The 24,545-nt window shown below is 48.7% G+C and overlaps 1 protein-coding gene across 1 annotated transcript; it reads right to left on the bottom strand.

The window, feature by feature from the left end:
* Positions 1-1,764: 1,764 nt before the first annotated feature.
* Positions 1,765-23,035, bottom strand: LOC100193552 (uncharacterized). Its single transcript, NM_001367032.1, has 4 exons — positions 22,439-23,035; positions 2,944-3,181; positions 2,693-2,868; positions 1,765-2,609 (listed from the first exon to the last, which is right to left on the bottom strand). The coding sequence occupies exons 1-4, from the start codon at positions 22,880-22,882 to the stop codon at positions 1,878-1,880; spliced, it is 1,590 nt and encodes a 529-aa protein (NP_001353961.1). The 5' UTR covers positions 22,883-23,035; the 3' UTR covers positions 1,765-1,877.
* Between the last annotated feature and the right edge of the window lie 1,510 nt (positions 23,036-24,545).

The following is a 24,545-nucleotide window of genomic DNA, read 5'->3' as shown; positions in this document are numbered from 1 at the left end:
TAGTGACATATCTTTTATTATTTATTGTTTTTTTAATACAGTGTTCACATATGATGGTAAATAGATGCATCACACACAAATAAATAAAGGGGAAAAATAATTTTTTCTCTCCTTTTATATTATCTCTTACAAATTGGGTATTACACCCGGGACGAAGTCTGGCGAGGATCACGGAGGATCCCAATAAAACCGGAGTGTCCGACCATGTGGTGCACGGCTGGTTCGGTAATGGCAGACGAGAACACCGCTGACCATGCGGGGGGGGGGGGGGGGGGGGTACGAGCGCGTGGGGAGGGTGAGTCTGCAGCCGCGAGAGATTCAGACGAGCCACGACAGAAATCTCGGGCGGATCGGTTTTCTGTTGAGAGACCCCAAAGCTCACGGCGCCCGGTCTTCGTTTACGCGAAATCTGCGTTATGAATGGAGGTGGGTGATGGGTCTTACACGGTGGCCCCACACGACAGACACAGTCCACCAAGTGCGCGTGGAACTTGGCTCTTGCAATGCGGCCCACGAGCCAGCGACGGCAGAAGCACGCACGGTGTGAAGTGGGTGGTTGACCAATGGGACCAAGGCGTCCCGCGAGTTGCTGCTACTAGGCTCGCGCACGGGAATGTCATGTGTGGGCTGAATCTAGGGTTTTTAGCCCAAGCAAGTTGTCCTCATTATTTTCCTTTTCTTTTATATTTTTTATTTCCATTTCGAATTCAAATTCAAAATTTTGAATTAAATGCAAACAGAGTTCAAATTTAAAGTATATTTAAGTGCTCAAACAAAAGCTCCAACTTGTTAAACATGATTTATTTTATTTTATATAGCCATTATTTACTTAGTCAAATGAGATATTCCCATATTATTCCCCTTTTGATTTACAAAATTCAAATTCCAATCCAAGATAAAGTTTAAGAATTCAAATTTAATACGCACTCAAAATCAATCATGATGCAATAGATATCTATTTATTTTAATTTATTTATTTGTTTGGTAGATGTTTGAAATATGAACACACTCATATTGTTCCTTTCTTTTTAGGAAAATAGCATTTTGAATGTGGGATAAGAATTAAAAGTTATTTCAAAAATAAATATTCATTATCTATTTATTTTGAAAGAAGGTATTGTATAATTTAAGAGTTCCTTGATTGTTTTAAGAGTATGTATAATTTATAAGGAGAACAAATCAATGCGTATCTCACTTTACTATTTTATTTCTTTATTTATTTATTTTATTTTTCTATACAAACTTTAGGGCTTTACACCCATGTAAGCAACTACTTAAATAATTCTGTGAGAGACCATGACAGCTAACGAAGAAGAGAAATAGTATGCCATAAACCGTGGGCAAACCGGTGATCCTCACGTCGGCGGCGACGCGACGTCGGTCACGGGCATCACATTCACCGACGCGAAGGTGGCCGTGCAGTGCGCGTATGCCGGCGCGGGCAAAAACCATGCGGTGCGCTGGCCGCCCCGTGTTGGCATCGAGCGCCTTGCTGTCCACGGCAGCACTACTAGCGGGGACGAGCTCAGTTCCGGCACCCGTGACCGGGCAGGAGTGATTTCACTGAGGGGCTAAAGTTGGAGAGGAGGATGGTCGTCCACATCTCTGGTGAGCTCGTGCGGCTTCAATTTGTTGGGCATAGTTGGAGAGAGGCGGTACTAAAGGTGGGAGAGAGGCGACAATAGCTCCCCGAGCAATGTAATCGACCTGTTCGACCATTTTTATTATTCGGTTTGCGATATTAATAGGCACAATAATACCCACTTTATATATTCAGCATCCATATGATATGGACATTAACAGGAGCTGTGAACGTTGGTACCCACAATACCCACTTTATAATGAAGGTCTAGATTACGAGTGCCGCCTCAGAAGGTCTAGTCGTCTTTCTTGCGGTCGGGGTGAAGGTCAGCATAATCAGCAGGGCCATAGACTCCGAACAGTTCCTCAAGAAAGCCCTTCTTCCTCCTCGGATCACACCCCATGTCCCGGCACAGCTGATCATTGTACCAGATGTGAAGGAGCCCTATACAGGACCTGCGGAAGTACCTGCCGCCGGCGTACCTCTTCATGCACTTCTCCCACTCGAGGACGTCCTTCTGCATCGCAGCGACGCTCGGCATCCTGAAGCCGCCGTCCATGAAATGGGCCAGCCACTTGGCCCGGATCTCCGAGGTGTACAGATTCGCGATGCTCTCCGAGTAACCGAGCACTGCGAGCTGCGGTATCTTAGGGTGGATGCACTCCCTGTAGAGAGGCACAGTAGTGCAAGCTGACCCAACTGCGACGCTCCGGAAGTACTCCGACGCGAACATGTCCTTGATCTTGAGGTCGCCTCTGAACCCGGTCGCGTAGATCACCACGTCGCTCTCCACCAGCGACGACGACGACACCTCGCCTTCCACGACGACGCCTTCCCTGCAGAAGCTGAACGTCTTCGACCTCTTGAGAACGATGCTGCCTTCTTCCAGCCTCTCGTAGAACCCCTTCGGCTGGATCGCGATCAGGCACGTGGCCAGCGCCTGGAACAGGCTGTGGTCCGGCACCATGCCGTGCTTCCTCATCGGGATGGCGTAGTAGCTCTCGGCGAACTTCGAGAACAGCCATCTCTGCAAAGAAAAAAAACGCATCACTGCGTGTAATTAAGGTTCTAAAAGGAACAAGAGAAAAATGGATTATTTGTTAGTTATACCAAAGGCGCCAGCAGGGTGGCGAGGAGGCAAAGGAGGAAGCCTTCGCCCGGCTTGTGGATCAGTAGCTCTGCGAAGCGGTTTAGGAATAGCAGCGATATGTGGACTCCCCAAGCGAAGTAGTCTGGTATGATCCAGTGCTTCGTCCGGACCACCATTGTGCATGGATGATCAGCGCCTACAGAGACAGAGATTAGAGAACTTTTCTAGAGCAAAGTAGTATATATACAATGAGCAAAGTAGAGCAAAGTACCGTTCACTTCAGCGCATTCGGCGGCAATGTCGACCGCTGATTTCAGGTAGCCGACGACAGTGACGCGCTTGCCTTTGATCATCTCCCTGGCTTTCTTGGTGCCCATCTTGGCGTAGTCCATGGAGTGGATCACCTGCCCGTCGAACGCTTCTGGACCTTCGCCTGGAGGGAATGTAGGCGTGTTGGGAACGCCGCTGAACCTCCCGATGCAGAGAACTACGAAGTCTGCCTTGTGTGTCTGGAACAGGAATGAAAGGAATTCAAAATCTATCGCAGAGTGATGATACTTCTTCTTTTTTTCTGAAGGAAATTAGAAGCTTCTGGAACAGTTTTTCTTTCTTTTTTTTTTACTTATGCAAGTACTCTGTTAATTTGGTTTATTTCAACATTGTTTGCGATGTCCAGCGCCTCATTTTGTGGCCTTAGCTACATTGGCGCCTCATTTTGTGGCCTTACCTACATTGGCGCATACAGATACAATGGACTATCATTACCTTGCTATATAATGTTACTTAGCATGAATCGTACTCGGGTTTTGCTTAGGTCCGTAGGATGACTAACAGTTAGTTGACTGTTTTTTTACATGTAATATATGTGGTAATCCGCCACTGTCTTGCCAATTTATTTAGACCAAATATAATAAGAGGTTATAAGGGGGCTTATTAATAATGAGGTGGATGAGAAAGAAGAGAGAGAGTGAAAAAGTAGGCTGTAAACTTGTAGTCGACTTAGATAAAAAAAAACCAAGAAACTTTATAAGGCTATTCGTAGCCTAGTGTATCTTATCACAATATTCAAAGCTCGCAGGTCATATAAAATTACATAAGATACAATTATCTTAGTGAATAATATCATACATTGTCTTTTTATCCTCTATAGAATATTAAATAATGTTAGTATATGCGAGAGTATGAGATGTTGGCCACTTGGATGGTAAAATTTTCAATGCATATGATCTTGTTTCTCGTGTCCAAGTAGTATCTTCACTAAGATATAGCTTTATTCTCTTTCGTCATAGCCCGCTTACCACATCATCAAAAAATACTTATGTGGCATATATTAAATGTGTATGATACTATTGATTAGGAATAGCCTAAGAGAGATAACTAATGTCCTACATTAATAATAAAAAATTAACCACCATACTGATAGACTAAAAAGCAGACTAAAGACTCTTATAATCAGTAGTTAGCTATATTATTAAACTTGCTCTAAGGGGTCTTTTTAAACATAATCATACACATCAAAAGTACCAATCAAATATCGGAACAGGCTGCTAGCGCTTTCACTGCCTACAGCTGTCCCAATCAAAATCTGACGCGTAAGGAAAAGGGACTCAGGTGTATGGATACAATAATGGAGCAGACGAGCAAGTTAGAGCTGTCCAAATCAGATACACTATCTATGTGATTGGTTACCGTACAAGTCGAGCCAGGTCTGTATGAGTTTAGCAAGTATTAGTAGAACCAAGATGAGTTCGTGCAAACACTTTTGTTTGGTTGTGTGTATAGACTCGTGCAGATTAGACATAGATTTAGTTTGGTTGGTTGCACCGAAATGTGTATTAGTGAAGGGTGTATAAATAAATCTTTACATATTTATCATGAGTGATTTAGTTTTGTTCACAAAAATCGGAGGAATACAAATATTAAATAGATTCAGTGATTAAATATTTTAATTGGAAGATATAAATAGAAAAGCAAAATAAAAATATCTCGATTTCTGTGCTTAAGCGTGCAGTGAGCCTGCATGGGGGGAGATGCTCCCGCCGGCTGTTCGCGCGGAGCCTGGCTGCGACGTACGGCTTGCATGCATGGAGCTTGTTTGAGGAGATACGAAAACCAAACAAACCATGCTTTGAGACTCCGCGGGTTCAAGCGCATGAGTAGAGAAGCCAACCAATCACGCTGTATCTAATCGGGTAATAACATGTCTCGACCGTGGGAATATGATTACATTTACAACTCTGTCACTATCTCCGACAGCTTATCTATACTCATTCACATATTTAAACTTTACTCTACAAACAGTGAAAAACAGTGTTTTGATTGCCATATCAGTAATTTGTTGGACATAGTCTGATGCGGCAAACCACAACATCCTCTATATTCACTATTTATAAGGGTGTTTGGTTCCCACCTTCTAAACTTTAGTCACTAAAATTTAGTCACTTTTAGTCACTAAAATATCGAACCAGAGTGACTAAAATAGATCTTTCAAATAGGATTTCTAGTCCCTAAAGTTTAAGAGGGTGACTAAAGTAACCAAACACTACCTATATATTATAGTCTCCTTTAAAAAATACTTCATTAATATCTCCTTCGTCTCATGCAGCATATATCTCGTCCTATATATTTTATTTTAAATTTTTGTATGTACATATTTTTATACTCTCAAATATATTGTATAAATTTTAGTTTTACTAAATATATTATTTATAGTATTATATTATAATTGATAGAGGAGTGTAGAGAGAAAGTTTATATAGAGAGATGATTTAATAGCATCTCATAAATTTAAAGAATTATTTACAGAACGCTGACAACATCCTCTAAATTTTGGGTAACAAGATGGTTTAATGGCTCTTCTTGAAGACGGTTTTATCGGTCATGCCTTCCTTCACTCTTGTCGTGATGTTAAGGTTTCAGGGTTTTGGATTCAACCCTAACAGTCTATACATTTATGTTTGCTACCAGTCATACCAGTGACGACACAATTTGATCATTGTCAGTTTTGATCTACTTTTGTGTTTTTGCGCATAGCCTTTACCTACGGTCACCTCAGCACAACGTCCCATCAAATTCTCTTTTACAGCTTCTTATTTAAAACGAAACACAACATTTCTCTTTAGATTAAAATTGTCAAACTTATAATTTAAAGAGAAAAGAATTCATAATTCAAAAAGTAAATAAAGTATAAAAAATAAAAATAATAAAATTATATAGTTTTTATAAAAAATTAAAACTACTCGACCTCGCCATCATCATCATCCACCTCTTGCTTATTTTCTGCCTCTTATGGTTTAAATTGTTTGATCGGTTTTTTAATCAACATATGTCATTTTTCACGCAAACATTCTTTTCAGCGATGGACTGGTCCAGCAACACAATGAAGTGTTGATACAAATTTGATTGATTAATTTTCTAGCTAGCCTTGTAGTGCTTCTTCATCATATTCTTCTTCTCGACAAGTGTGGGGACAGATATCCCCGGGTCCACTAAAAGAGTAAAAGACCTCACGAAAGGCCCAAGGGCCCAATAAATCGTAAGGTCATTCTTTCGTGGGCCTGGGGAGGAACAATCAGCAAAGCAGTTTGACACGAGGCCGGATTGGTGCAAACCCGGACGGCCCACAACGACGAGCGAGCGACCACAACAGAGATCCGACTTTTCCGCGCTGGAGCCCCAATGCAACGGAGCCATGCGAGGATAAGTCGGCAGAACTACAAGGAGATAAACTCAAACAGTTCACTATCTTTTAGCTACACATTGTTATCATATCCACGTGTATTGCCCCACGGTCGAGTATATAAGGCCTAGGGGGCACCCCTTCAGAACGATCGACCCTATTACTTAGCCACCCACTTCAACTCTCTGCATTCTCGACTCAGAGAGCTCTCTTGTAACCTTATTCACCCAGCATACTCACCAGGACGTAGGGTGTTACGCATCTCTAAGCGGCCCGAACCTGTAAACATTGTCCACTGTCCCTCGTGCATCTGGCACGAACCATTTGGCTACAGTTGTCGACACCGTCCTACTCCTAAAAACACCTTGAGGGGCAACCCCGGGTGTGCGGTCGGACCCAAAATACCGACAGCTGGCGCGCCAGGTAGGGGGTGTGTCGACGATCCAAGCTAGCTCAATGGCCGTCACCTTCCACAGCAAGATCACCCTCCGTCCCGGATCCGTATTCTGCTTCGAAACAATCTCATCCGTAGCAGATGAAGAGGGAACTCTACACCGCATTGCGGATCCGCCGGAAAAGAAGTCTCCTCCAACAAACTCCGAAAATATTGGAGAAGCACAACCTCCAGCTCTCCGGAAAAAGATCGTCCCCGGAAAGTCGGGGGCCAAGGGCCGCTGACCCGGAGAACTCCGCTGTCTACTTCCCCGACAAAAGAATGGACACAGATCGCGAGGAAGAAGGAAACCAAGGGGAAGCAAGTTGTTCTTTCCGTTCCTCCGCCCTCAAAGGAGAACGGAAAGAAGGTCGCCACGACAGCAGCACCATTCTATCCCGACGTCCTCTTCATCGGGAGAGCGGAGTCGCCCACCGTCTCCGACGACGAGCCGACCGCACCCGGAGAAGAACCGCCTCAACGAAAATCCCGCCGACGGAGGAACCGGCGCAGGAACGTTCGACGACATCACGCGGCCGGAGAACGGGATCCGGAGCAACCTGTCTCGCGAGACGAGGTCTCGGAGATAGGAGAAACTCCGGAAGAACACGTCTTCAGAGAACGAAGGAACTCCCGACGACGTGATCGCCGTCGGGCTCAGGAACAAGCCGAGCAAGATGCAAGGCAACGCCGGGAAAATCCATTCTTTGGGCGCAACCTGAACCCCGACTTTGCCCGAGCCATGAACACGCCGAGCGAAGTCGGAGGAGTACTAGCTCGGATAGCTGATGGACTCCCTCGGACTCCCGACGCCGAGGGCTACCGACGACTGTTCACCCAGGCAGCCAACCATCTTCTACCGCTTGCTCACCCGCCGAATGATCTACGACACGCCATCAACAGTCGCCGAGACGCGCGAAGCTCCATCAATGCTTTGCGTGAACGGCAGCATGAGAACGAGATCCGTCGCCGGGAGGAGTACGACAGGGATCATGGCATCCCAGCTCGGAGCCGGGCCACCAGAACTGAGTCGGCAACGACCTCAACTGGTGGTACTACCCGGGGACGGTCGAGGAACCCAACAACTACTCCCCTCCCCGGGACAGACATCATCCCCGACGACAGGAGGACACCTGCGGAGTGTCTGCTCTTACTCCGCGCCTTAGGGCCATCCAATGGCCTCCCAACTTCAAGGTATCCAATGTCGACAAATATGAACCTAAGCAGGATCCATGGGGTTGGCTAGCCGTCTACACCACCGCTGCTCGAGCTGCCGGGGCGTCCGAAGACGTGATGACCGCGTACTTACCCATTGTCCTTGGGCAAGACGCGCTGCAATGGCTGCGACATCTACCCCGACATTGCATCGACGACTGGGGCGACTTCAGTCGACGCTTCACCGCCAATTTCCAATCCCTCTCCGACAAACCGGCGTTACCATGGGACCTCAAATCCATCAAGCGCCGGGGGGACGAAACTCTCCGGTCATACCTCAAAAGGTTCCAGACCATGAGAAATCGTATCCCCGAGGTCACGGAGGCGGCCGTGATCGAGGACTTCTACAGAGGATCCAACGACTCGGCTTTCGTCCGAGCCATATTACAAAAGGCGCCGACTACCTCCGAGGAGCTGTTCCGGGAAGCCGACCTCTACATCACCGTCGACGAGCGGGCCCAGGACCTCATCGGAGGAGCAAAGCCCGCACCGGCAGCACCACGACGCGACGCGAACCAGCAACCCGACAAACGCTGGGAGAAGAGGCCTCGCAAAGAAGTGCACGGCGCCGGACCACCTGCCTCTCGCGCCCGAGGAGGACCTCGCGGAGGCGAGCGCACGCTGGACGACATCCTCGACGCCCAGTGCCCGTACCACAAGGACATGCGCCACACTCTTCGTAACTGCCGGGACTTCAAGCACTCCGTCGGGCACGGCCGACCCTTCCAACCTCTACCTCCTCCTCCGCCGAGGGGAGGACCAAATGAACCACGACAACCCCATCAGCAGGAGGAGGGAGGAGGAGGAGCTTTCCCGCGCGTTGATAGGGAGGTCAACGTCATCTTCGGCGGGCACGGGTCGTAGGAGAACAAAAGACAACAAAAGCTCAACGACCGCCAGATACTGGTGGCGACCACCGGTCCTCCCGCCCCATACCGGTGGTCGGAGCACCCGATCACTTTCACTCGGGAGGATCAATGGCTCAACTTCAACCATCCAGGCAAATACCCGCTCCTCGTCGATCCGGTGATCCGAGAGAGCCGGGTGAAGAAGGTGCTAGTGGACGGGGGGAGCAGCATCAACGTCACCTTCCCCCGGACACTCCAAGGCTTGAGAGTTCAACTCAAAGATCTCCATGAGTCGGACACTCCTTTCTTCGGCATCGTGCCGACGGAAGGGGAATACCCGCTGGGCCACATCTACATGCCTGTCACCTTCGGAACTCCGGAGAACTACATAACCGAGTTCCTGAGGTTCGAAGTGGCGAACTTCGACTGCGGGTACAACGCCATCATCGGGAGGCCGGGATTGGCCAAATTCATGGCCGTTCCACATTACACGTACATGATACTGAAGATGCCAGGACCGCAAGGAATCATAACTGTGCGCGCCGATTTCCAAGGCGCCGCAGAGTGTTTCCGAGTGGCCATCCAAGCAGCCCTCACCACCAAGCCGTCGACGGTTTCTTCAACACAGGCGAACTCTAAGCCTGAGGAGGACCTCGCAGTACCGGCAAACGAAGCTCAGGCCGCGACCTCTATGCGGTCGACTGAAGAAACTAAAAGGATCAACCTAGGGTTCGCTGATGAACGCAAGACTGTCATCATCAGCTCCAGCCTGGACGACAAATAGGAAAGCACGCTCGTCCAGTTTCTGCAAGATAACCGAGACGTATTCGCGTGGCAACCTGCGGATATGCCGGGAGTCCCAAGAGAACTGGCCGAGCACAAACTGAAGGTCTATCCCCAGGCAAGGCCGATTCGGCAAAAGCTACGTCGTTTCACGCCCGACAAGAGAGAGGCCATTCGCGCCGAGTGAGCTCGCTTGGTCGCGGCTGGATTTATTAGAGAGGTGTTACACCCTGAGTGGTTAGCCAACCCTGTTCTTGTACTCAAAAAGAATAAAGTGGATTGGCGCATGTGCGTCGACTATACTGATCTCAACAAACACTGTCTGAATGATACCTTCGGGCTCCCGAGGATAGATCAGGTGGTGGACTCCACCGCTGGATGTTCTGTGCTGTCTTTCCTGGATTGCTATTCCGGATACCACCAGATTAGTTTGGCAAAGGAAGACGAAGAAAAAACAGCGTTCATTACTCCGTTTGGTGCTTTCTGTTATACCTCCATGCCGTTTGGCCTCAAAAACGCTGGGGCGACTTATCAGAGAGCTATTCAAACATGCTTAGCCGATCACTGGGGCAAGCATGTGGAAGCCTACGTGGATGACGTGGTAATCAAAACGGAGAACTCAGAAAACTTCATCGAAGACTTACAGCTGGTTTTCAACAGTCTGAGGCGGTATAGATGGAAGCTTAATCACGAAAAATGTGTTTTCGGGGTACCAGCAGGAAAGTTACTCGGGTTTATTGTCAGCCACCGGGGAATTGAGGCTAATCCGGATAAGATTGAAGCTATCATGAAGATGGAAGCACCTCGATCACAAAAGAAGGTTCAGCGACTTACTGGATGTATGGCAGCTCTGAGCATATTTATATCCAGGCTGGGGGAAAAAGGTTTACCATTTTACAAGCTACTCAAGAAGGTAGATAAGTTTTAGTGGACTTCAGAGGCACAGGAAGCTCTAGATGCACTGAAGAAATTCTTGACAACACCACCAGTACTGAAGCCACCCCGACGAGCTACGTCAACTCAACCAGCCGAAGATCTGCTATTGTATATCTCTTGCACGACTCACGTGGTAATCACCGCGTTGGTAGTCGAGCGAGCAGAAGAAGGACATGCCTACCCAGCGCAACATCCTGTTTACTTCATCAGTGAAGTTCTAGGCCCCTCAAAGAAAAAGTATCCTCAAGTTCAGAAGCTATTATATGCAGTACTTCTAACTGCCCGCAAGCTACGCCACTACTTTGATGACCACAAAGTCATAGTAGTCACTGGTTTTCCAATAGGGGATATTCTTCACAACAAGGAAGCCATTGGCCGAATAGCCAAGTGGGCTTGTGAGCTGGGATCTCATGACATCGAATTCCGACCTCGTACTGCCATCAAAACTCAAGCACTGGTTGATTTCGTATCAGAGTGGACTGAACAGCAAGTACCAGATAACCCAGAGACTGCAGAAGTGTGGCGAATGTATTTCGATGGCTCGCTGAAATTGCAGGGAGCAGGAGCAGGAATTCTCTTCACCGCACCTGGGGGCGAGCACCTCAAATATGCCCTCCAATTGCTGTTTCCGGCCTCCAACAATGCAGCCGAGTATGAAGCTCTAATCCATGGATTGAACATCGCCGTATCATTGGGCATCAAGAGATTAATGGTGTACGGAGACTCTCTGGTAGTCATTAGCCAGATAAACAAAGAGTGGGATTGTTCAAGCGATTCAATGGGAAAATACTGCACTGCTGTCCGAAAGATGGAAGATAAATTTGAGGGTCTGGAATTTCATCATGTAGAAAGAGATCGGAACACAGCAGCCGATATATTGTCCAAGCTAGGATCCAGTCGAACTCAGGTCCCACCCGGAGTCTTTGTGCAAGAAATACTATAGCCGAGCATATCAATGGATCAAACAGGAGAGTGTAATATTATAGATCAACCCGAGTCAGACTCTGATGACTGGAGAAGGCCAATCATCAAGTATATAAAGAATGAAGAGGAACCAGATGACAAGAATTCAGCCGAGCGCATTGCCAGACAGTCGGCTCACTACACACTCATTTGGGAGACATTGTACAGAAGGGGTGCATCAGGCGTCATCATGAAGTGCATTCTCTCATCTACTGGGAAGCGACTTCTGGAGCAGGTCCATGCTGGGCAATGTGGAATACATGCAGCATCCAGAACACTAGTCGGGAAGGTCTTCAGGTCAGGATTCTATTGGCCAATAGCGAAGAGTGATGCAGCCGAGTTAGTTCAGAGGTGCGAAGCTTGCCAATACTTATCAAAACAACAACATCTGCCAGCACAGCAACTGCAGACCATACCAGTAACTTGGCCTTTCGCATGCTGGGGACTGGATATGATTGGACCTTTCAAGAAAGCTCAAGGAGGATACACTCATGTATTGGTAGCAATCGACAAATTCACTAAATGGATAGAGTTCAAGCCCATTGCTTCTTTAACCTCAGCTAAGGCCATGGAATTCATACAAGACATAATATTCAGATTCGGGATACCAAACAGCATCATAACTGACCTAGGATCCAACTTCACAAGTTCAGAGTTCTTCGACTTCTGCGAGCAAAAAAGCATTCAGATCAAGTATGCATCTGTAGCACATCCAAGAGCCAACGGGCAGGTTGAGCGAGCCAATGGGATGATACTGGAGGCACTCAGGAAAAAGGTCTTCGATAAGATTGAAAAATTCGCAGGAAAGTGGATAAGGGAATTGCCTTATGTCGTTTGGAGCCTAAGAACCCAACCTAGCCGAGCTCTGCATGGAAACACTCCTTTCTTCATGGTCTATGGGTCGGAGGCAGTGCTACCCGCCGATCTCAAGTTCGGGGCGCCAAGGTTGATCTTCGAAAACATAGCAGAAGTCGAGGCCACCAGGCTGGAGGACATTGATATACTTGAGGAAGAACGGCTGAATGCGGTAATCCAATCAGCACGGTACCAGTAGACTCTAAGGCGCTATCACGACAAGGCTGTGCGACAGCGATCCTTCTCAGTAGGAAATCTCGTCCTCCGCCGAATTCTAACGGGGGAGGGACGACACAAGTTATCGCCCTTATGGGAAGGACCCTTCATAGTAGCAGAAGTCACTCGGCCCGGATCATATCGTCTCACTCAGATGGATGGCACAGAAGTCGGGAACTCCTGGAACATAGAACACCTCAGAAAGTTTTATCCCTAGCTGTATTTCAAAAGCTATCGGGACGACGATGTACTCTGTAAAATGGAAATATGTCATCAATAAAAAAGGGGTTTCAAAGATACTCAGTTTGTTCATGATTGACTTGCATCCTTACTTAACTCAGGGTGACCACTATGCCCTGCTAACGGAGCAATCGGTTTAAGTCGGCAACGACTTAAGGCGGTGCAACATGCTCACGCTTACTTAACTCGGGGTGACCACTATGCCCTGCTAACGGAGCAATCGGCTTAAGTCGGCAACGACTTAAGGCGGTGCAACATGCTCACGCTTACTTAACTCGAGGTGACCACTATACTCTGCTAACGGAGCAATCGGCTTAAGTCGGCAACGACTTAAGGCGGTGCAACATGCTCACGCTTACTTAACTCGGGGTGACCACTATACCCTGCTAACGGAGAAATCGGTTTAAGTCGGCAACGACTTAAGGCGGTGCAACATGCTCACGCTTACTTAACTCGGGGTGACCACTATACCCTGCTAACGGAGCAATCGGCTTAAGTCGGCAACGACTTAAGGCGGTGCAACATGCTCACGCTTACTTAACTCGGGGTGACCACTATGCCCTGCTAACGGAGCAATCGGCTAAAGTCAGCAGCGACTTAAGCCGGTGCAACATGCTCACGCCTACGCAATTCAGGGTGACCACTACGCCCTATTAACAAAAGTAATCGACTTAAGTCAGCAGCGACTTAAGGCGATCGAACGTGATTACAACTACTCATATAAGGATGACTTCTATATCCCACAAACAAATTTCAAAACCATCGCGCATCATTTTACTACTGCAAAATTACAAACTGATGAATTCCGAAACAATACGAGAATAACAATGTCGTTTAAGTACTGAAATGACGTCCTCTAACAAATGTCTGACCATGCTAACCGCACGCTCAAAGCACGCAAAATGTCTCTCTATTTTGTGATATTTTTCTCATGAGCAGTCGATGAGGAGGGACGACTCGAGAAATCAGGGGCAGCATTCACATCAGCCCTTATATCTTCGGGAACAACCACGCCGGGTCTCCTCATCAATATTCGTCCCGCCCGAATAGCCTTGTCCATGGCTCTATCGTGCTGGGCTCTGAGAGTAATAGAAGTTTCTTCGACAACCTTGGCAGCCAACCGAGCAGTTTCTAATTCTTGGGCGATGGATTTCTTGGAAGCTCGGAGTTCTTTGATAGTAGCGTCCTTCGCTGATATCAACTGCTTGAGCCGGGTCACTTCATCCGCGGATTCCTGCAGCTTACAGCGTTGATTGTCCAATTCTTCCATGGTGAAGCGATGACTCCTCTCCAGGATGGTCAGCGAGTTGCTAGAATCACGATACAATCTGTCAAGATTGTCGCGAGAAGCAGCAAGGATACGTTTTTCTTCCTGCAAACAAAAGTCAACTCCCTCAAAAACCAAGCAAGTAACAGGAGCACAACAAGACAAAGCACAGTTACACAAATCACCTTTTCAGAATTGAGCTGAGCGTGAAGAGAAGAACTCAGTGCATTAGCGTCATCTAAGGCAGCGGAGACCTGACCCAGCTCAGTCTGGCTCTGAGAGTACTTTTCCTCAAAGTCAGTGCATCACTGGACCAATTCAGCCTGATCTCGGGAATGTTTTTCCTCAAGAGTGGAAATCTGCCGAGTCATTCCTAGCAGGAGACAATCAAACAAAAAGGGGTCAGAATGTAAAGCAGTTTACAGTGAAGACAAAAAGAAGCAAAAAACACTAACCAGCGTTGGTCGCCTCCAATTTAGAGACACGACGTTGAAGTGACACTGGATTCCAACATGCAAGAGATGAAGCTACTTCTGGGACAGAAGCACCCTGTAACCTCAGCTGGCTAGCCATCCCATCCACCAAAGCCTGATGAGGAGAACAGATGAGTGTAATGACAGCAGTTCATGCAATGTAAAAACCAAGCTAAAACACATCACAGTACCTGGAGGTTGGAAAAGAACGAAGGGATCCCCAAATCGGGAGAGATCAATTGATAACCAGGCGTAAGGCCACCACCCGAAGCAGCTTGCAACAAACCAGCAGGAACCAGCTCGGTACCATCAACAGAGCCCAACACTCGGTCAGCGGGGACGCTTCCCTCTAAAGCGACTCACTGGTCCAAGGCTTGGGCTACCACCATATAGCCGGAGTGTGGAGGCGATCCCGCATGAACGTCCATGGAAGTACAGGAGGGAGACCTCGCTCGGTCACCCTCGGGGGCTGGGTCATAGTTTGCACTGCCCACTTGAGCCGGATCATCCCCGGCAGTACCCTCGGGGGCTGGGCAGTGGCTTACACTTCCCACCCGAACCAAGTCATCCCCGGCGACATCCTCGGGGGCTGGGCATGTGTCAACGCCACCCTAGGGGTCCATGTTCTCTGTGGTAGCCACTTCTAAGGCTGATGGGCCCTCAGTTACTTCCATGGGACCAGAACGATCCAATTCAGTCTCCCGACCCTCGAGATCGCGCTCCAAGGTCGACGAGGCACGAGATGACCTCAACCCAGCATCAAGCACATCAGCACAAACCTCCATCACACCATCATCCACTGGCTCTGATAACAAATCCTCTGGAACCATATCCTCAAGAGTCTGATCAAAATTGGCCAGAGACAGTTCTTGCAGGCCAATGAGAGCAGACAAAGCAGGAGAAGGGACTCCACTACTTTCACCACTAGCAATGAACTGCCGACTGTTTTTTCCGAGTCAAAGGAACTTCATCTTCTTCCTCCTCCTCGTCCACGTTAGCAACACAGGCAGCACCCCCATTGGGATCAACAACAGATGGAGCACCAACATTGGGATCAGCAACAGAAGGGGCACACCCATTGGGATCAGTAGCAGATTGGGTACACCCATTGGGGTCAGCGTCAGTAAATTCAGTCACAGGCACTTCTTCAGCAGCAGGAACCGAAGTACCAACGTCCTGATCCAAACTGGATACTCGCCGGAGGCGTCTCCTTTTCTTTTTCTGCTCATCAGCAGAAGGATCGGGCTGATTGGCTCAGCAAGGGCGCCTCGGGCGAGTACTGGCAGGCTTCTGAATATCCAAAGTTGTATCAGCCTCTGGGAGGGGCGCCACCACCGATGTCCCAGCAGGAGCAGCATCAGAAGAGTCCTCAGCCAGCAAATCAAGCATAGCACTTATCTCTGCATCGCTAGGATTCAGGGGCACTTCAAAGTGGACCTGCCGTTCATCATCAGGAATCTCCCTGAGCGAGGCAACCAATGCACTAACTTCTTCAGCAGAGGGTCGCACTCTAAGACCCAAACTGCCATCAGTAACAGGTGGATTCGACACAAAAAGGGTGAAGGCTTTGGGAGGAGGCAGGTTCCAGGCCGAGTATGCCACTGGGGCTCCAACATTTGACACCTTGCCTCTAAGGATCATCTCAAGTCGGCTCACCAAGTCTGCAGAGGGAATTCTTCTGTTGGTAATTCGAGTTGAGTCGGCTAGGCCTCGATACAAATAAGCCGGGTGCGCCCTGTCTTTTAGCGGCTGAATATTCTTGAAGACAAAATCAGCAACAACAGCTTCAGCAGTCAAACCCCTCTCTTTCAGCAGTCCAACTTCAGCTAGCAACGCACCTGCCTCAGCTACCTCCTGATCTGTGGGAGACTCGGTCCAGCTTGGGGTGCGAACGTCCGGCTGTCTTCCCGACCGGGGGGGAGAGAATTTCCATAATTCTCAACTATGAACCACTCCAGGCGCCATCCCTTGATACTGTCTTTGAGAGGGATTTCGAGATACTCAGTCTTCTTCCCGCGGCGCATCTCTAAGCTAGCACCCCCAACCAACTGATGTTGTCCCCCGGCCATCCCAGGGCGACAATGATACAAGTACTTCCACAACCCGAAATGTGGCAGCACACCGAGAAAGGCTTCGCATAAATGAACGAAAATAGAGATTTGCAGGATAGAATTGGGGTTCAGATGGGTCAAGTTAAGATGGTAGAAATCAAGGAGGCCGCGGAAAAAGGGAGAAATGGGAAGGCCAAGGCTGCGGAGAAGGAAAGGAGCATAAACAACGGACTCATGGGTATCCTCAGTTGGGACAGTAACCCCATGGCAAATCCGCCAAGAACAGAGTTCGCTCGGAGGGAGAACCCCGATGGACACAAGGTGGAGAAGTTCGGGCTCAGAGATGACGGACATGTGGTTACCTGCGAAAGGCAACTGGCTGTTGGGGTCGATTGGAGGAATCACCACGGCAGACGAACTCGAGGTTTTCCTCTTGGGCGCCATCTCGATTCTACCGGCGAGCAGAGTGGGAGGCGAATTGCAGAGAGGATTCGGAAGCGAGAAAGCAAGAACTAGGGCACGGAAAGCAGAGGCGGCTAAAAGCGCAGCACTTATGGGATATTCCCGAGCCAGATACCGTTTCAAAAAGTGCCCAGTCAGCACCCGGCGGTTATTTCCAAAACACCGGCGTGCCACGTGATCACCCGGCAGTTATTTCCAGAACACCGCTGCGCCACCTCATCACTCGGCTATCATCTTCAAAGTGGCCCACGCAGCCTGCTATCACTCGGCGTTACCTCTAAAACGCTGACGTCGCCCTCCAGTCACTCGGCGTTACCTCTAAAACACCGACATCGTCTTCAAGTCGCTCGGCGTTACCTCTAAAACGCTGGCATCGCCTTCAAGTCGCTCGGCGTTACCTCTAAAACGCTGATGTCGCCCTCCAGTCACTCGGCGTTACCTCTAAAACGCTGATATCGTGTTTAGTCGCTCGGCGTTACCTCTAAAACGCCGACGTCGCCCTCAGGTCACTCGGCAGTTATCTCTAAAACTCCGACATCGTGTTCAGTCGCTCGGCAGTTACCTCTAAGGCGCCGACGTCGTCTTCAAGTTACTCGGCAATTATTTCTAAAAGCTCTCTGACATCATCTACAAGTCGCTCGGCGGCTACTTCTAAAAGCATCAGTATGATGCCCGAGTTATTCACTTACTGTTTCAAAGGAATCAACTTCACAAAAAAGCCGGGAAGAGGAATGATTCAAGAACTTCGAGTTATGAATATCAAAGAGTAATCATCACAGAGAAACCAACATCATTTCATTCATTAAAGGGAAGATAACATACTTACAAATCAACTCTTTATGAGTTGATACTTCCCTATTACTACTACTACATTACATTACATTACTGCTACTACTACTACACTACACTATACTACTCTACACTACTAAATACTGCTACATTATTCTAACTATACTATACTAACATCTAAAAGACCAGTGGCATCTAGCCACTGGCCCTGTTGCTGCCGCCCCTGTTGCTGCCCCTGCTGCTGCCGCCACCGCCGCTGCCGCCCCTGCTGCCGCCGCCGTCACCGTCCTTGCTGCCGCTGCCGCCGCCCTTGCCGCTGCCGTCACCGTCACCGTCGCCACTGCCTTCGTCGTCGTCGTCGTCGTCGCCGCCCTCGTCCTCGCCGCCGCCGTTCGAGTCCTCCTCATCCGAGGAGTACTCCGACTCATCCGAGCCCTCGAGCCCGGAGCGCTCGACGGCCCGGATGTACGTCCAGACCTCCGCCGCGAGCCCCTGGGAGTCGTCTGAGTCGTCAGACGACTCACGCAGGGGGATGGGATCCGGAGACCCCTCAGACTCAGAGGAGAACTCCTCCTCTGAGTACTCCGAGTCACCAAAATCCTACGATGGAGGAGTTGGCTCACGCTTGCGCTTGTTGTTCTTGCCCATGGTGGAAGCGAAAGGGAGAGAAGAAAGGCAAGCAACAGAGAACAGCAAGAGATGTGAAAAGGCCGGAGAGACAACGGCGTTATTTATAGAAGGAGAAGGCAACCACTCACCTCCAACTGCGGTCACTGAACAGTCGCAAAGCATTCAATAAGCACTTCAACCCGTCTGAAGACACGTCAGGCGGCTGACGCCGTTTCACGCAACACAACACCCATTGGGACTCCAGTCAACAGCGCGGAGGATATGATTACACCCGCCGTCACATCACATTACTACTCAGAAGTAGCCGGCTAAAACACTCAGCGTACCAAGCCGTCCCTTGCCCACACCCATTGGGGGGGACACCCAGGAATTATCAGTATATTTTTCAAAACGGTCACATCTGTGCAGGGCACGCAGTGAATACCTCAAGACAAAAATGAGATATCAGTAAGGATCAGAGAAAAGCCAAATATAGCCAGTGAAGTACAAAATATGGCCGACAGAAGCGACGTGAAGACTAGACAGAGAACGTCCATCAAATGTCCAATCAGTCACAGAGCAAATAAATTACACTACCTAGCAAGATATGGAGGGATTGCGAACTTGGCTGCAAAAGACGAAATACATGCTGACCTCTGAAGTATAATATTGATGACACAATGCTGACCTCCAAAGCATAATGCGGATGGCATCATGCCAATTTTTACAAGCAGAAATGATAATCTTCAGCAAAAAGACACAAAAGAGTAACCTTCGAATGGATTATCCTCAAAAATCCACTTGAAGGTCGGGGGCTACACCCATTGGGTGCACCTTCGGTGCACCCCATGGATCATCATTCCAAGCCAAGATAGTGCCGACTTCTAAGGCATGGGACAATATTAAAGACAAGGCTGGCCCTCAACCAAAATGCAGGAGTACAAGTGAAAAAAAATTCTAGTGAAGACCTTCGAGTAGATTATTTTCTAAAAATCTACTCGAAGCTCGGGGGCTACACCCGGTGCACCCAATGAAGTTCAGGGTCCTACAAAACGAAATGCCGACCTCTAAGGCACAAGCACGAAACAAAGCTTCAGTTTACAAGTGATCAAAGCAGGAGGAGACAGTAAGAAGTCGTTCTCTTCAAATCGCGTGCAAGCTGGACCTGGGATCTTTGGGCTGATTACCTCTAAATTAACCCAAAGATCGGGGGCTTGTGGGGGACAGATATCCCCCGGGTCCACTAAAAGAGTAAAAGACCTCACGAAAGGCCCAAGGGCCCAATAAATCGTAAGGTCATTCTTTCGTGGGCCTGGGGAGGAACAATCAGCAAAGCAGTTTGACACGAGGCCGGATTGGTGCAAACCCGGACGGCCCACAACGACGAGCGAGCGACCACAACAGAGATCTGACTTTCCCGCGCTGGAGCCCCCATGCAACGGAGCCATGCGAGGATAAGTCGGCAGAACTACAAGGAGATAAACTCAAACAGTTCACTATCTTTTAGCTACACATTGTTATCATATCCACGTGTATTGCCCCACGGTCGAGTATATAAGGCCTAGGGGGCACCCCTTCAGAACGATCGACCCTATTACTTAGCCACCCACTTCAACTCTCTGCATTCTCGACTCAGAGAGCTCTCTTGTAACCTTATTCACCCAGCATACTCACCAGGACGTAGGGTGTTACGCATCTCTAAGCGGCCCGAACCTGTAAACATTGTCCACTGTCCCTCGTGCATCTGGCATGAACCATTTTGCTACAGTTGTCGACACCGTCCTACTCCTAAAAACACCTTGAGGGGCAACCCCGGGTGTGCGGTCGGACCCAAAACACCGACAACAAGGGACTTGCTGCTATTCACTATTGGCCCCTTATTACCCTAGTGTTGTCTTTCCCTATCATGACTAATAGGATGCGTCGGTCCAGCACTGCAGCAATGCATAGCTACAATCGTCCTCTACATTGAGATGAGCTCATTTGCTCGCACTGCTAGAGTCAGACTCACTGTGCCACACACACCACTTGGGCTAGTGACGAAGAGCATGCCACTTGTGCTCCAGCTTTGAGCGGCATAGCATCATCTAATCTGCTCGGCTAGGCCACAGACAAGTGTTTGTAGATGTCGTTGAAAAGGGTGACCTTCTAGATGCTCGTGAACCACCGATCCTTGAGATGCTTGACGGTACGATAGTGAGGAGGTTTGATGATAGAGTTGTACGTGACCGCCATTTGGCCCAAAAGGCTTATCACTTTCTTCTGTTGCCCTCAACGGGGTTAATGGAGTGTAGTAACCACATATGTACCTAAAAACTTAAGAACTTAAAATTGTTCTTGATTTAAAAACATGCGAAATTCATAAAGGTATACATATTTATAAGAGTTTCATCCTTCGTCTTAGTCTAGTCCCGTTGCCGTTGGAACTGCAATCCACCAGAGTACACAAACTAGTTGGAGGCCACTTCGATGTGGTTGCTTAGTGGCACTATCTTGTCTAGGAAAGGGCAAAAAGGAGCATGAGCACCATATATAAAAGGACCACCATAAAGGAGAGAAAACGAAGGATAAGGACCACAAAGAAGAACATAAGGAGGAGGAGCACCCTACGATCTATACGGAGGAGGACTGTATGGATATCCGCATGGGTATATAGGATACAGATAAGAAAAGATGGTAGATAAAGAGCATCGATGGAAGAGGCTTTAGTGGTAGAATCGATGGAAGAGGCTTTAGTGGTAGAAGCACTAGTTTTTAGAGGCTCAGTAGTAAGCATCATTATTTGGTCAGTACCAACTAGCCCACTCTCACCATGATCGATACCGACCAAGCAAACCCATCCCACTCAATCCATATGGATTGAGAGCCAACCGAATAAGCCCTAATATAGATGGCCTTACTACGTACAACTATCCTAGTCAAGCCAGACTTGTCCCAATCAGATTTTCAGGCGGTTTTCTACGTAACCTGGAAACTCCTATTTGCTGCTTCAAGCAACGCTAGGCTAGAACGTGGACAAGGGGCGATAGATGTCAATTAAGAGGGTAATTTTTTTGGTTGCTCATATGGACCAGGATCCTTAAGCTGTCTGTTTGGTGGTATGGTAGCGATGAGGTTTGTTGATGGAGTTATACCGCTATTTGACCCCAAAAGCGGTATACCTTTTTACCGTTGCCCTCAACAAGGTCAAAGTGCACTAACCACTTTACAAACTTCAAAAATATTCTTGACTTAAAAAATATGTAACACACAAAGATATACATGTACTTACAAGTCCTTTATCATTTTAGTCTAGTCTTGTCGTTGTTAGAACAGTGATTCACTAGATACGCGAAGTGGTTGAAGGCCCCATAGTTGTGACTGTTTGGTGGCACTATCTTACCTGGCGGAGAACGAAAAGAAGCACGAGGAGGACCACCGTTAGGAGAGGGAACGCATGAGAAGCACCAAAAGGAGGGGCATAACAAGGAGAAGCACCATACAATCTATAAGGAGGAGGATCATATGGATATCTATACGAGTACTAAGGAGGATATGGATAAGCAAAAATTTTATGGAGAAGTGTCGGTGGAAGGGACTTCTATGATAAAAGCGTAGATTGTTGGAGGCTCAATCGATACCGACCGTGTTCGGTCGTTGAGGGTCGATACCAAACATGCGGATGATAGCCTAACCGATAGCCTAACCGACTGATCCAAACACCCGCCATCAAAGCCACATTGGTCAGATTGTCTCTAACAGTTTACCTATTCTATTTCTATTTCCTATCATATTTTCAAACTTCACTCTATCAGTCTCATTAATAACTAATGGTCGTACCACGTCCCCTGTCCATACCGGCCAGCGCTGATCCGGCCTACAGGCTCGGGCTTCTAGGGGATGAAATCTGTAGAAGACAATGTATATTATCATCTACTACTAGCTACTAGTGTGATGCACGCATTTACCTCAATGCGTCCCTCGGCGTCGGCCACCTTGAGGCGCCACTCGCCAGCGCCGGCGCAGCCGAACGCCTGGCCGTTTCCGCCCCACTCCTCCCACGCCGCCACGTCGTCCTCGGCGACGCCGTGGTACTCCATCCCGAGCACGCGGCGGCCGAAGCGGACGCAGTCCAACACGCCGAAGTGGCGCGCGTAGGCGTCCAGGTAGGACATGACCTGCCGGTGGTCGGGGAACACCTCGGTGACGGTGTCCGGCCACGGGAAGTCGGAGTACTGGTACATGGGCCGCGGCGTGTGCAGCGCCGTGCTGTCTGGCACGCGCGCCCACACGCCGCCCACGACGGTGCCGGCCTCGAACACCACGGGCCGGCAGCCGCGCTCCAGCAGGTGCTTGCACGCCGCCAGCCCGCTCACGCCGGCGCCGATGATGGCCACCCGCTTCGTCTCCATGGCGCCGGAAGCGAGGTCGTAGCGTGTACTGCTGCTTGCTGGGTGGTTGGTATATATCAGCGATGCGATGGCGATGGCGATGTTTCTTGAGCGGAAAATATCTTATCTCTAAGGCAGGCAGTGCAACTGTATCCGTAGAGCGACTCGTTGCTGTGCTCCGCACGTCATCATCAGCTGATTTCTTGGTTCATTTCTTTGTCCGCATGCCGCAGATGCACACAGAAGCGGGAGGACACGCAATGTGCACATGGAGCCCATGCACAGCCCCCACCCACATCATGGAAAAACACCAAGCCAAGAGTCCCATCCTGCCCTCTGCCCTCCATCGATTTGAAGCTTTCGGCCAAGAAATTTTCACTGCATCGGTGCATTAGCGTCATTGGCGTATTCACGAATCTCTTCTCATAATCTATATACGAACAAACCAATGATGCAAAGTCATCACGATTTCATGTATATACGAACAAACCAATGATCGATGTATCACAACACATCCACCACCATCCGTCTATTGTAGACATGACATCGAGTAAATTATACATATGACTATGTAAAATATTGTTTTTATACATTGTATATAACATTGTTTATAGAGTAGAGTAAAATAAAAATAGAGAGGATAAAAGATGAGATAAAAGAGTTACCGAAGATAACCTTAGCAGCACGAGGATACATATACTTCATGGATCTCCATTGTCGGATGTGTGGTAGACAACATGCAAAAAAAACTCCAATATGCAACAAAAAAATTCAGGATGGGAAAACCTCAAATACAACACGGATCGGAATGTCGCCATACAACATCGGGAGAAGGGCAAGGCCATGGAGCTAGGCTTGCGTGCATGGAGGGGGGCTCGGCCAGGGGAAGGGGGTATGCGCTGCGCGTGAGGAGGGCAGCTAGCCGCGCCCGCCATGGGGGCTACGCGTGGGGTGCATTGTCATCCGCTCGGCCATGGCTGTCGCGCCTGCAGCCGCGAGTGGAGGCGGGCTAGGGTGAAGGGCAGGCGCACATGCACGCAGGGGCTACTACGCTCACACAGCCGGGACCGTGCTCTCCATTGCAGAGGAAAGGGGTGCGAGGGAGGCAGGCTAGGCGCACGTGTCACAAGACGTGCTCGCAGGGATGCACACAACCATGGGAGGGGAGAAGGGAAAGAGAGAGGAAATGGAAGGGGAAGTAAGGATGCACCATAATTCTATGAAAGGTGAAGAATGGAGAAGAAGAATAAATAATGGAGACCTCATTGGAGTTGGAGGGTATGATCGAGCAAGTGTTGCTGGTGGCGATGTTGACACAAACAATGGTGCTCTGGCAGGCGTAGAGGGGAAGGTCGCCGATCGATCCCCCTTTGGCTATGTGCAGAGGCGAAGGAGCGACGTCATCTAGGTCTAGGGACACTGCCCAACAAGAGCGACTTCTAGACATGGACAGGGTAACTGTGCGAAGCGAAGGGGAGGAGGGTTTGCAGGCGATCAAAAATTGTCGTGGACGTGCGAATGGAGCGAGCGGGGGTGGGAGGTTTATTCTTTAGCAATGCGCACATGCACCGGAGGGAATCTGAGGGGATTAGGTGGGCTCCCTATTTTAAGGATTGATTTTATTGTATAAAAAGAATGTTTTAAATAGTCCAAATATTCTAGGAAAACTCCTTGCATGTTTTAG

This window comes from Zea mays, chromosome 2, assembly GCF_902167145.1.
Source record: "Zea mays cultivar B73 chromosome 2, Zm-B73-REFERENCE-NAM-5.0, whole genome shotgun sequence".
NCBI lineage: Eukaryota > Viridiplantae > Streptophyta > Magnoliopsida > Poales > Poaceae > Zea > Zea mays.
Note: the sequence above shows the minus strand (reverse complement) of the source record. Positions and strands in the feature narration are given on the sequence as shown.